General features: G+C 47.6%; 1 protein-coding gene across 1 annotated transcript; it reads right to left on the bottom strand.

The window, feature by feature from the left end:
- Positions 1-3,319: 3,319 nt before the first annotated feature.
- LOC127331502 (transcription factor RF2b) lies at positions 3,320-7,897 on the bottom strand. Its single transcript, XM_051357681.2, has 4 exons — positions 7,297-7,897; positions 5,722-5,854; positions 4,959-5,043; positions 3,320-3,962 (listed from the first exon to the last, which is right to left on the bottom strand). The coding sequence occupies exons 1-4, from the start codon at positions 7,791-7,793 to the stop codon at positions 3,595-3,597; spliced, it is 1,083 nt and encodes a 360-aa protein (XP_051213641.1). The 5' UTR covers positions 7,794-7,897; the 3' UTR covers positions 3,320-3,594.
- Between the last annotated feature and the right edge of the window lie 5,789 nt (positions 7,898-13,686).

Here is a 13,686-nt window from a genome sequence, read left to right as displayed (position 1 = left end):
CGAAGAACTAGCTCAATTGGAATGGAACGTCCCCCACTTCTTGATCATAGTCCTCCTTTTATAGCCGCAAGGGGATGCCAGAGTGCCCGACCAATTGGCAGTTCTGACGAGGCAAAGACTTTTGATACGCAAGAAGGAAGGTGACAGGCGGTACATGATCAAGAAGTGATAGGCGATAGATGCCGAGGATGCGCCATCATCATGTCCCATATTTTGACCTTGGAACCGTGGCTTGGACACCTTTTGTCCTTGGAATCGTTTTGTTCTGCCTCTGTCAGTGGGGCAGGGGGACCTCTGCACTGGCCCAGGCGTAAGACCCTTCCATTTGTAGCTAGGATACAACATTTTCTCCTCTTCGTCGTAGTCTTGTTTTAATCACTTCAAATAACATGATTACACGAGCGCCCGGTTGCTGATAACCATGCGCCTGATGGCACGAATATAGTGATGCACTTTCCCGTCCTATGTCTGCCAGGACATCTATAAAACAGTCATGGATGAGTCACTGTTTACACATCCCTCCCCGGGGCCAGGAGAAGGACATCGTAGTTGACGATTTCTCCCAAAGAAAAGGGGTGTGGCGACACATGCTTGGATCATCCGAGGCATCCTCGTGTTGAGTTGATTGATCTTGATAGAATCCTTCTGGACCTTAGCAATCCCAATAGGGGTGCTTGCTACAATTCTTCACGGGGAAGTGGAGCATTTCCACCAACACTTAGTGGATCTGGAAATCTTGGTTTTCCCGGAGATGGCAGTTGTCGGGCTATGCAGAAAAATGTGGTGTGTGTGTGTGACTGCAGGTAAGTCGTTGGTGTGTGTGGGTTGAAGATTCTTTTGTGTGTGACGACACGTAGTACCCACGCGTGAGGGAGCATCGCCCTCGTTCCCCACACTGCTCCCTGCTTCCTTTCTTCTTCCTTCCTTCTAGCCTGCTGTTGGCGATGGTGCCCAACGACGTGGTCATGGATGGCCGGAAGTGAAAGGAGAAGGGGTTCTAGAGAGGCCGGAGGAGAGATCGAGGAAGAGTGGGAGTCGATGAGGTTGACTGAAGTGTTGTTCCCTCGGCCTAGCCAGTGTGGAGTGACTTGGGCCGATACGCCGGTTAGTGGACGACAAGGAGCACGAAGGTGGGCGACCATGCTTTAGCTCATTTTCGCCTCAACCTCGAATTTGAACGAGCTCGACGTGCACGTCCTCTCCTGCTTTCTTGTCGGAGGGGATGGTCCCGGCTCTTTCGAAGTCCTGCCGCGCAATAGTGGCCATGTACACGCTCGATCCATCTTGCACAGCTGCATCCCCAGGCCATCGTGATCCTGGCGGTCTTCAAGAAACTTACTAAGGGATTCGTGGGCATCGCGCCTTGGTGGCGCTCCTTTGCCATTTCTACTACCCCTTCATCAAGACGATGGGGGTCCATGCAAGGGAAGTCAGCTTCCGCCTTCACGGGGGCCTTTCCGAGGATCACATTGAGTGTGATATCTGGTCCGAGTGGGAGGAATGGCGCCACAAGTGGTCTAAGTCTGTGTTCCACGCTCCTTGAATTATTTCTAGAACCTACGACCATCGTCGGCCACAACGAGGCTTGGACAGATCTGGACCCACGGGATGGGGAATTTGGGCACTTGCTGGAAAGGATCAGGTTCCTCCAGGATCGAGGCCTGACTGTGAAGAAGTTTGTCTTTGACTACACCAAGCGGTGTCTAGCGCCATTGCAAGAGAGGTTTCATACCGCGTGGCTATACTGGGGCTGAGCGGCAAGATGAGCATCACCATGCCATGGGCGACGAAGTTGGGCACCAACCATGGTCGATGATGACCCATCTCGACGATTTTTGATCTTTTCGTGGTAGATCACAAAACTTTTTTTTTCTTGTTTTTAGGCAATCTAGCGCCACGAGGGAAAACATCACGCATAGTCGCCTAGTGCATGGCGGATGCCGATTTTTAAGGTGTGTGTGCCGAGCAAACCCAAATCAGCACCCCGCCACTATGGGGCCGTGATAGCAGCGTCTTTGTCAAATTTTGTTTCGGTTGTGCCCTCTGTTTCGACCTAGTTGACATTTCCCGATCAGATCACTTAGGCTCCTAGCTGATGGGTCCCGATGTCAGCCATAAACGTTTACTTTTTGGATTATTTTTTCCCAATGATTTTTTGCCACTTGAACTTTTTCTTTCAATATCTGCCACCTTGATAATGCTAAAGGACGCGACAGGCTGATGGGATGTCAGCCTCCATGTAAAAAAGAAATGTGATATATTCAATTTTTTTGCTCTTGATATTGGCCCTACTTCTTTTTTTTCAATCTCTTTCGTTTACTTTTATCTTACTAATGTTGATGAACGATGCTGGGTCTCTAATGTCTGGCTTGCTGTTACCAGATGAGTCCTTGATGTAACCCTTCGTCCCTTCCTATACAAGAAATGTGTGATATCTTTAACTATTTTATCCGCCGGAATACCTTGATCTAAAAAAAAATCCGCCACCGGCCTAACGCCTAGATCTCCGCGCCCCTCCGCGGCAGCTGCCCTATTAAAAATGAATGAAGCTGCTACTACCTCCCTCTGATGTGATCTCTTTCCTCAAATAAAATTGTTGATGCCGTGGATTTGGAAGCACAATGGAAAAAAGTAAGAGAGACCTCTCCCAGAGCGGCATTACGTTGTCGAGTTCGTCGGCCATCATTGCGGCTATTCTCCGAATCCCACCCACACCTTCGGGTGCAGGGAATTGGACAAGAGCGGTGAATCGAGCCGGAGCTGCATATCGGAGATTGAACATTGAACCAGGGTGGCGCGTCAAGCCGGAGCTGCATTGCAACGGTTGAGGCGGGCTACATCCTGGACTGCCCTCCGCCGCCGGCTCTAGCCAGTTGTGCTGGACCTGAGGACGGCGACAGCAATAGCATATTGAGAGGACGGGGGGAAAAGGGACATGCTAGTTGTTTGGCATGTTGCTTGAATGTGGGCCTGAATTAACTAACACTTTCCTTAACAGAGTGGCTAACGATTGGTTGTGTTCTATGCAAATCATTACACCAAATGGTGGTGTTTCGTTCAACAAGCTGTAGTTGTGGTTTTGTGCAAACAAAAATGTCCCAACAAGTGGTGTGATCTGCTATTTCCTCTTGCGGAGAAGCAACCGAAGGGAGCCGTTAATCAGATTTGACAGCCTTGTGCTCATCATTAGCGCATCCGATGTACATGTCCTAAAAAGTTCAGATGTTCAACACAGTTTTCCAGCAATTTGATACTTCTAGGTTCCCAGGATGTGATCATTAAGAATTAGCATATCAACAGAAAAATGTACAAAACTCCAAACTGAAAACCCGTGATTGATAAGCTGAGGTAAGGAAAAAAAATACAGGCTGTTTGTCCAGTCCCCCTAACTTAGAAACAACACACAACAAACAGGAAATGAACCCCAAAAAACATATCAAGGTCTTACAACCAATCAATGCAAGTAAACAGAAACTTGGATAAAAATGATGCCTAGAGGGGCGACGGAAGCAGTTCAAGGATGTCAGACTATGAACAGATAAATCTAAATAAAAGAAGTACGCGGTAGGTCTATAATTAGAAGGTGCTATCGCTTTAACCTGCAGATATGGAGCTGCCCTCCGACTTTCCTGCAACCTCTGCCTCCAACTTCACAGATGTTGATCCTTTGCCAATGTCCAGCCCCTGAAGCCGCCCAAGTGAGTCTTGCTGCATCATATCTGAGAAGGTATTGGGGTGGGATAGCATCTGGTGGTTTGGGACATTGGCATGCGGTGATTGGAATTGTGCTGGCAGCTGATGAACACTTGCATCGTGCTGAGCTGTGTGTTGCTCGGAGAGTTGAAAGAAAGACGGATTGTAGACATGGCGCATTCCCATATTATATGGTTCATCACACTTTGCCGTCTCACCTGTAGCAATCTTAAGCCTCTCCACTTCCTGCTTCAGTGCATCGTTCAGAGCTGAAAACATAAGGTATGTCTGTTAGACAAGAAGTCATGTCCTAATCTATAAAAAGGTTTCCGATATTTACAGATTGCCAAAAAATGTCAACACTATAGCATGACAAATGTGACTGAACTCCCATGACATAATTTCAGAAACTACGTGCCAGCTTTGAGTGTATGTATGTTTAACAGTCAATCATGGTACTTAACGGCAGTATAAACTAGCTGCTCCAATACTCTTCAATCAGACACAGAAGCATAAAAGAATGAAATCAAGAGCAAAGAGAACAATAACATTTCCATGAAATGTGCCTATAGTTAGTGACAAGATGCATCAAGTATCCATTGATTTCAGGGGTCACTGCATGTTGGAACATAGCAAACGAATACATTAAGCAAAGCCAAGATTTTTTTTAAAAGTGTTCTATAATGGCGTTCCAAGTGGCATATCATAAGATGATACTGTAATAGCATTCTCCTTTAGATACAAAAGTTACATTTATTAATAAGCATAGACAGCATTTGGAAAGAAGTTTTGTGTCCCTCCGTCCCAAAATGTAAGGCACACTTGACATTGCACAACCTGTGGTTGGATGGTTAGGATCAAACCCTAGGTTTGACACTTTGGTGTCTCATAAAGGGGGGAATTTTCTTCAGTGGTAGGCGATGTTCCCATCGATAGCGAGGCGTACGTGGTGACTTCGTCAATTCTCAAGAACCGTCAGATCAATTTCTTGGACTCAGTCTCTGAGAGGTGCTCATAGGGGTAGGGTGTGCGTGCGTTCAGAGGGGTGAGTGTACTGTGTTTCGAAAGAAAAAAAATGCAAGACTTTGGCATTGCACGATTGGGAATGGTATAAATGGTATTGTTGTATTCTTCTTGTGAAATGTTTTTTATGTTATATGTCTTTATACTAATTTTGAAAACATACTATAACTTAAAATCACAGTCAAAGTTGTGCGTTGAAGACCATAAAAGGGAGTACTAGTTAAGGTAATAAAAACACTTACCATCACGCAATTGAGCTTGTTGCTCCATGGCCTGCAACCTTATTTTGAGCTCTGTGTTTTCTGCAGAAAGTCCTGTTGTGTCCCTCTGCCAAGCAAAACATAATTGCTTAAAGGATATCAAGCAATTCTACGCAAAGAACACTGTTCATACAAAAGAAAATGTAAAAAAATCGCAGTCCGACTACAATATTACAACCATCTGGAACAACAGAAACCTACAAGTTGCGTTGTTCTCGTAAACAGAGCTACAGATTTTTCGTGTCTCATGCTGCAGGATCACCATTCAGCTCTCCAAATTGTTAATATAGCCACATAGAATCATAACTTGGGATAGTTTGGCACTACCACTACATATGCTTTAGTCAACAAAATCTAGATAGCTTATCCTAACATGTAATATAGCTCTGATGGCATGTGCCGCAGTTCAAAGAAAATAGCATGCTGATTGGTGGTTCACCGAGTGTAGAGCAGTTGCAGCTTGGTTGACACAGCTTATCAATTATGGGCAGCTAGCTGTTCAATACAGTTTAAAGGCAGAATCACTAATTCAACAAAATCTAGATAGCTTATCCTAACATGTACTATAGCTCTGATGGCATGTGCAGCAGTTCAAAGAAAACAGCATGCTGATTGGTGGTTCACCGAGTGTAGAGCAGTTGCAGCTCGGTTGACACAGCTTATCACTTATGGGGCAGCTAACTGTTCAATACAGTCCAAAGGCAGAATTACTAATTCCGAACCAAACAGATGGATGAAATGTTACCTGAAATAGTGTCAGTTGTGCCGAAAGAGTAGTAGCCTCAGTTTGAAGAGTTTGAACCTTCCGCTCTAATTCTGTCATATATCGAGCCTTTCTTTCCTTTGACCGAGCTGCAGACTGTCTGTTCGCTAGAATTCTGAAACAAAGAAACCTCAGGAATTTAATTGGCCTTTATTATGCCAGCTAACATAATGCACTTGCTAATAACTATCGCGCGAGCCGAATGATTTTAAGTACAGTGTAACTTTAAAAGAAAATTTGTTCTCTCTTATGGAGATGGAAAGAAACATATCTCAAGTGAAGTTCTGCTACATCAGCTGTCCACAGCTGGGAGAAATTTGATTTGCTAAGCAAAATTGATTCCTAATCAGTAAAGTTTACTATTAGGATGAAGATCACCTTATACTAGGAAACATCATAGTTTATGAAGTATATCAATGTGAATGTGTTGATTAAAATGCGAGAAATTTTGCTGCTGGTTCAAATATAGATATTTATATAACTTGATCATAGTACAAACAAATGCTAGAAGAGAACCAAATTATAATGTTGCTTAATGTATGCCAACGGGAAATAATTATATATCAGCTAGCTAGTTATTCCAAAATAAAATAACTAATTAAAATGTCGATCACAGCAACCTAATTAAACATCTTGCAGGCCCTGGGCATGAAATAAACAAGGCCTTGAAAGTGGGGCGAATGAGCCAAAAGTAGTGCAGGCCTAATCAACATGTAATAAATCGCCATCTCCCACCTCTTCCACCCCACTTGATTTGTGCATTTATACTAAGAGCTTATGTAAGAACTAAATGGCACTAAGAAGCTTTTCGGACTAACCAACAACATAGGAAATAAAACAAATTGAATAAGTACATAACACTATGTCACTATTACATCGAATAACTAACTGAGTACGTAAAAGTGGGAAATCGTTAATTTGAAAGAGCAAAAGTATAAATTCAAAGATATGCTGCACAAGCTTCAATGGTTTAAGTTGGAGGCCCATAGAAAATGATACAAAGAAGCCATAGCCAATGGAGAGAAAATACCATAAGAAGGCAACATGCAACAATCATTGCCATCTGCCGTCCCTTTCATCCACGCGCTTCGCTTATTTAAGAACTAAATAGCATGAAGCAGGTTTATGAATAATGACAGTAATTTAGAAAACAGCAAAATTAGCATTTGAACCACGTCTATGGCTGCTTGAATTTCAAAAGGAAGCCTACGTAAGCGATGCCAGAATGAGACAAGTTGGCCCGCTTGCTCAGTCCTGTCCAACGATCTGCCTGTCACTATCCATCCTGATTAAAGATAACTAACAGCAACAATGTGCCGTGAATTGACTAAGTAATAGTCTCCGACCTGCATTTTGGCTACCACGTTTCTTTGTTTGGAGAACCAAAGGGAGCCACACCTACGTAAACCACAATTCTTATTGGTCCTTAGCCGCACTCCATCAATTGGTTATCAAAAGTAAGAACTACCTGTAATCCTAGAATCCTACCAACCGACCACCAGCTCAAATCCAAGGTACTAGCTTCAAATGCGAAGGAGGCCGAAGAAAGGGGGTCACCTTTTGACACGCTTCGGGTCGACGGAGGCGAGCTCAGAGAGCTGCTCGGAGGACATGGCCTTCTTCGCCTCCAGAACATCGGCGAACAACCCTCCGCCGCCATCCTGATGCTTCCCAGGGGCGCCGCCGCACCCCATGGCGAACCCGTCGAAGGAGGCGCTGTGGCGGTGCTTTGTGGGCCGGGGCGGCGAGGAGGACGTCTCCGCGGCGCGGTCACGGTCGGCGCCGCCGCCGGCGATCTTCTCCATGTCCATGAAAGTGGAGAAGAGGTCGTCCTCGGACCCGATCTCGTCGAAGCCCCCGCCGTCGGCGTCCGGGAAGCGGAAGGCCACCTCAGATCTGGCGCGGCGGTGTTGGGACCGCGGCGGTGCCGTCGCGGAGGAATGGCCTTGCTGAGCCCCGCCGGGGATGGGCGGCAGCGGGCAGGGTAGGTTGAGGTTGGGGCTGCGCCCCGGCGGCGGCTTCGGCGGCTCACCGGACTTCGGCGGCATCGCCATTATGCTGGCAGCGCAGGTGCGTGCGTTTGTCTCCGAGACTCTCTACCGCGTGGGTGTTTGGGTCGGGATTTGGGCAAAGCAAAGCCTCCCGCTAGGCCGCTACTGGACTACTGGAGCAAAGACTGGTGTACTGTACCAGTCTACTCGACTGGAGAAGTGAGAGCATCTCCACCGTTGGCTCCAGATAGGTGCGTATGAAGAACGCCGAGTATCCTCCATTTGCGGATGCTGCTCCCGCACCGGCATCAACCATACGATAGCTCCGATAGAAATTTAAACTTGAACGAAATTTTGAAAACGACATTCATAAGAAATTTGAATGAAATTTATACAAAAGCAACTTGAATTTAAACTAAAGAAAAATCTAGGGGCGACGTGCCTTAGGCGCTGAAGTTGAGGTTGTTGCCGTCGTCACCGTCGTCGTTGGATGTCCCGAAGAACCAGTCGTCGTCCTCCTCTTCCACATCCTTTCGCGTCGGCAGCTCGAAAGGTCCGGCGAGATCGACGAAGTCGGCGCCGTGGTCCCTGACGGACCACACTGCCGCCTGCTGCGGGTCCATCGTCATCTGCCGGTAGTCCTCCTCAATGGAGCGGCCAAGGATGAAGTTTTGGCCGGGGAACTCCTCCGAGTCGTCGCCACCATGGAGGGCCGTCTGCGCCTTCGCCTCCTTCTCCCACCATTGCTTCTTCACCAGCGGAAGTGGTGGCGAGGCCGCGGCGTCCTCCTTGAGGCGGCATCGTTGGCCCGACCCCATCGTCCGATGGATCGGAGCAGAAGACCGCCCCGTCGCGGATGACGACACCTCCCGAAGGAAGCGCGGGCACGACCGAGCGCGTGCGATCGCCGGCTGCTGACGATCCAGTGCGCGAGCTCCCAGACACCGTAGTCCTTTTCGGCGCGCTCTGCAGAGGCAGCGGCACCGGCGCCGTGCACGTCGCCCGCGGGAAGTACAACAGGGCGCGGGGCAGGTCGCCGCAGGCGCACTGGCGGAAGCCATACTGACGCAGCGTGGCGTCGACGTCACGGCCGTGCCACCAGGCACGGCAGCCGACGTTGTTGAAGCGATCGGCCGCCCGCGCGAGATCAACGGCGCGCTCATCTTCGAATCGCTGCGGCCACGCCGGGCTGTTGAGCGCTTTCGCGGCAGGTTCCTCTCCTCTGGCGTTAGACAGTTCCACCGTTCCTTGATGAGGGCTTGCATCTCTGGTCCTGCCGGTGGCGGTGGCGGCACGGTGAAGTCGGCGTTGGAGACGTGCCAACCGTCGGCAGCTTGTACTGTACTGGCACGGGGATGCGCTGCTAGTACAGTACATCCGCCTCGTCATAGGTAAGCTGCAGCGAGTGGACCATGCTGCCGACGGCCTCATCGTTGTGCGCCATGGCGTCGGTGGGGTGCGTGGGAGAGGTGGTTGTTCGCGGTGTCTGCGACAATGGCGGCTATGGTTGGAAGACGGGGAAGAAAAGAAATACGCGCCGGTGGGATTTTAAGGGAGGCGGCGAACGCGCATTGAAGACGTGTGGGGAAGGTGGGTCGACGCCGCGTGGCCAGTTGCCACTTCGTTTTCCGCGCGGGAGGCCATTAACGCCGACGACCAACCTTCCAGCGTCGTTTCCGATGCGAACCGTCGCGTCCTCTCGCTCACAAGGCTCTCCCACCCGCGAAAATCGTCGTGCCGCGAGGCGCCGGCGCGCCCGATTCTCTCCCTTCGCAAAGGGGCCGGCACGGGGTTGCTGAAAGTGCATGGAGCCCCCATGTGTGGTTTTGGTAATTAATGACAATCCCTATGGACTAATGTTTGCATTGAGTTATATTTGTACGAGTTGTCCATAGGCAATTCTTGAACCATATGTTGGCTTCAAGGTTGCAAGAAGAAGAATTTGATGAAGGATATCAAGTGTCAAGTATGTCTTGAAGATGAAGATGAAGTGAGCCCTCAAGTTACTTCAAGACATCAACATGATTAAGAATGAAGTGCAAGTTCAAGATGAGCCATCTCGAAGAGATTCTTTGATTGAGTCTTGCCATCCATATGATGATCATGGATATGTGAAGATGCGCCGAAGAAGAAGCTCTCCCATGGTGGATTATGGGGGAGCAATCCACATGGTGGTCATGGTTATGTGAAGATGCGCCGAAGAAGAAGCTCTCCCATGGTGGTTTATGGGGGAGCAATCTACAAGACTTCGTCAAGCAAGCACAAGCAAGAAAGGCGTTCCATCTTGTTGAGGTCAAGATCGTCGTCATCAAGCTCAAGTGGAATGCGCAAGTATAAGGTTTGCTCTTGATAGGGTTTCTTTCTCACCGGTCTCATAGTGTAGTTGGAGACCGGTTTATAGTTTAGTTGTCGTACTATCAAGAGGGCTCTCGAGTGAGTAACTCGATCGTATCGTTCGGAGAGAGCTCAAACCTTTGCATCCTTGCATCATCTTTCTTGGTTGTTATTTGGACCTTATCCATGTGATGTTTTAGAGCTTGTGCTTATTCTCATGACAAGCTCTAGTTCATCGAAAACGGATTTCGCATAGATCACTTGTTGCGTTTTCGAGTTTGATTCATCATCTTTCTTGGTTGTTATTTGGATCTTATCCATGTGATGATTTATAGCTTGTGCTTATTCTCATGACAAGCTCTAGTTCATCAAGAATGGTTTTTGCACGGGCAACTTGTTGCATTTTCGAGATTGGAGGTTTTACCGGTATGTCTTTTTTAGATAGGTCAAACCTTTCATCATTTGTTTCTATCCTCCCTTATTGGACCATGATGGTTTCCTGCATGATCTTGTAGAGCTTGTTCCTAGCTTCAAAAAAAGCCCAAGATCATCAAAATCGGAGTCCGGATGCTAAAGTTATGCCCGTTTTAGTTTTGGTGTTTCTGCAGTTTTGCCAGGCCGGATTTTTCAGAAATATCCGGGCCGGATTATCCGGGCCGGATTTTTCGGAAATATCCGGGGCCCCCCGAAATCGGCTAAGGACCAGAAGAAAAGCAGCTCTGGATAGAGGCCGGATTTTTGGCCGGATTTTGACCAGGTTTTGTCCCTGAGGCCGGATAATCCGCCCCCCGGATAATCCGCCCCTTACTTAGGCCGGATTATCCGGCCCTGGTTTTGCCCAACGGCTCGATTTTCTTGGGGGGTATAAATACCCCCCTTCTTCCTCCTTGGGCTATAGCTTCTCTCACTCTCTCTCTCCTCCATTGTTGAACTAGAGAAGCTTGCTCCATCTCTCAATCCCTCCATGATTCTTGCCCCCATTTGAGGGAAAAGAGAGAGGAGATCTAGATCTACATTTCTACCAATCAAATCCATCTCTTTGTGAGTGGAACTCTCTAGATCTTGATCTTGGTGTTCTTTGTGAATTCCTTTGTTCTTCCTCTCTTATTCCCCCAATAGCTTTTGTAGCTTTGTTGGAATTTGAGAGAGAAGGACTTGAGCATCTTTGTGGTGTTCTTGCCATTGCATTTGGTGCATCGGTTTGAGTTCTCCACGGTGATTCGTGGTGGTGAAAGCAAGAAGGTTGTTACTCTTGGGTTCTTGGAACCCTAGACGGATTCTAGGCCTTTGTGGCGATTTATTGGGAGCCTCCAATTAAGTTGTGGATGTGTGCCCCAATCTTTGTGTAAGGCCCGGTTTCCGCCTCGAAGGAAATCCCTTAGTGGAACCGTGACCTAGGCCTTTGTGGCGAGGGTCACCGGAGATTTAGGTGAGGCGCCTTCGTGGCGTTAGGTGTGTGGTGTGAGTACCGCATCTTGGGGTGAGGCCTTTGTGGCGTTGGTGTGCATCGAGCAACCACACCTCAAGGTGAGCCACTTGTGGCGTTTGGGAGCACTAAGCCACCGCACCTCTCCAACGGAGATTAGCACTCGCAAGAGTGTGAACTTCGGGATAAATCTTCGTCTCCCGCGTGCCTCGGTTATCTCTATACCCGAGCTCTTTACTTATGCACTTTTGAAAGTGCATGGAGCCCCCATGTGTGGTTTTGGTAATTAATGACAATCCCTATGGACTAATGTTTGCATTGAGTTATATTTGTAGGAGTTGTCCATAGGCAATTCTTGAACCATATGTTGGCTTCAAGGTTGCAATAAGAAGAAATTGATGAAGGATATCAAGTGTCAAGTATGTCTTGAAGATGAAGATGAAGTGAGCCCTCAAGTTACTTCAAGACATCAACATGATGAAGAATGAAGAAATGAAGTGCAAGTTCAAGATGAGCCATCTCGAAGAGATCCTTTGCTTGAGTCTTGCCATCCATATGGTGATCATGGATATGTGAAGATGCGCCGAAGAAGAAGCTCTCCCATGGTGGATTATGGGGGAGCAATCCACATGGTGGTCATGGTTATGTGAAGATGCGCCGAAGAAGTAGCTCTCCCATGGTGGTTTATGGGGGAGCAATCTACAAGACTTCGTCAAGCAAGCACAAGCAAGAAAGGCGTTCCATCTTGTTGAGGTCAAGATCGTCGTCATCAAGCTCAAGTGGAATGCGCAAGTATAAGGTTTACTCTTGATAGGGTTTCTTTCTCACCGGTCTCATAGTGTAGTTGGAGACCGGTTTATAGTTTAGTTGCCGTACTATCAAGAGGGCTCTCGAGTGAGTAACTCGATCGTATCGTTCGGAGAGAGCTCAAACCTTTGCATCCTTGCATCATCTTTCTTGGTTATTATTTGGATCTTATCCATGTGATGATTTAGAGCTTGTGCTTATTCTCATGACAAGCTCTAGTTCATCAAGAATGGTTTTTGCACGGGCAACTTGTTGCATTTTCAAGATTGGAGGTTTTACCGGTATGTCTTTTTTAGATAGGTCAAACCTTTCATTATTTGTTTCTATCCTCCCTTGTTGGACTATGATGGTTTCCTGCATGATCTTGTAGAGCTTGTTCCTAGCTTTAAAACAAGCCCAAGATCATCAAAATCGGAGTCCGGATGCTAAAGTTATGCCCGTTTCAGTTTGATGTTTCTGCCAGTTTTCAGGGGGGCGGATATTCCGGCCCACGTTTGGGGCGGATAATCCGCCCCCCCGGAAAAATCCGGTTTTTGGACAAATCCGGGCAAATATCCGGCCAAATGTCCGGCCCCCATCCTGAGAGCAGTTTTCTCATGTCCTTAGCCGTTTTTCGGGGCCCGGATATTTTGCAAATATCCGGCCCGGAAAATCCGGCCTGAGCTGACCCAAACGGTCATATTTCGATGGGAGGGGGTATTTAAGCCCCCCTTCTTCCTCCTTGGGCAGCTACCTCTTCCCCTTTGTGCTCTCCACCATTGTTGACCTTGAGAGCTTCCCTTTCCCTCTACTCCTCCTATTCTTCTTGAATCTTTTTGAGGGAAAAGGAAGAGGAGATCTAGATCTACATTCCTACCAATCAAATCCCTCTCTTTGTGAGGGGAATCTACTAGATCTAGATCTTGGAGAAATTTGGTGTTCCTCCTCTTATTTGTTCTTCCCCTCTTATTCCCCCAATAGCTTTTGTAGCTTTGTTGGAATTTGAGAGAGAAGGACTTGAGCATCTTTGTGGTGTTCTTGCCATTGCATTTGGTGCATCGGTTTGAGTTCTCCACGGTGATTCGTGGAGGTGAAAGCAAGAAGGTTGTTACTCTTGGGTTCTTGGAACCCTAGACGGATTCTAGGCATTTGTGGCATCTTAGTGGTGTTCTTGGGGACTCCAATTAAGTTGTGGAGAATCTTCAAGGGCAAGGCCTTTGTGGCATCTTTGTGGTGTTCTTGGGGACTCCAATTAAGTTGTGGAGAATCTTCAAGGGCAAGGCCTTTGTGGCATCTTTGTGGTGTTCTTGGGGACTCCAATTAAGTTGTGGAGAATCTTCAAGGGCAAGGCCTTTGTGGCAATTTGTTGGGAGCCTCCAATTAAGTTGTGGAGATAGCCCCAAGCTTTGT

Source organism: Lolium perenne, chromosome 2 (assembly GCF_019359855.2).
Source record: "Lolium perenne isolate Kyuss_39 chromosome 2, Kyuss_2.0, whole genome shotgun sequence".
In the NCBI taxonomy this organism is placed as follows: Eukaryota; Viridiplantae; Streptophyta; class Magnoliopsida; order Poales; family Poaceae; genus Lolium; species Lolium perenne.
The sequence above is the reverse complement of the archived record's forward strand: the minus strand, read 5'-3'. Positions and strand labels throughout refer to the sequence as shown.

Excerpts from the sequence above, each read along its gene's own strand:
- LOC127331502 (XM_051357681.2), bottom strand. The coding sequence starts at position 7,793 with ATGGCGATGCCGCCGAAGTCCGGTGAGCCGCCGAAGCCGCCGCCGGGG. Across the intron at positions 5,044-5,721 it reads CACAACTGACACTATTTCAG|AGGGACACAACAGGACTTTC; the intron begins GTAACATTTCAT and ends TTTGCTTGGCAG. Across the intron at positions 3,963-4,958 it reads ACAAGCTCAATTGCGTGATG|CTCTGAACGATGCACTGAAG; the intron begins GTAAGTGTTTTT and ends TTATGTTTTCAG.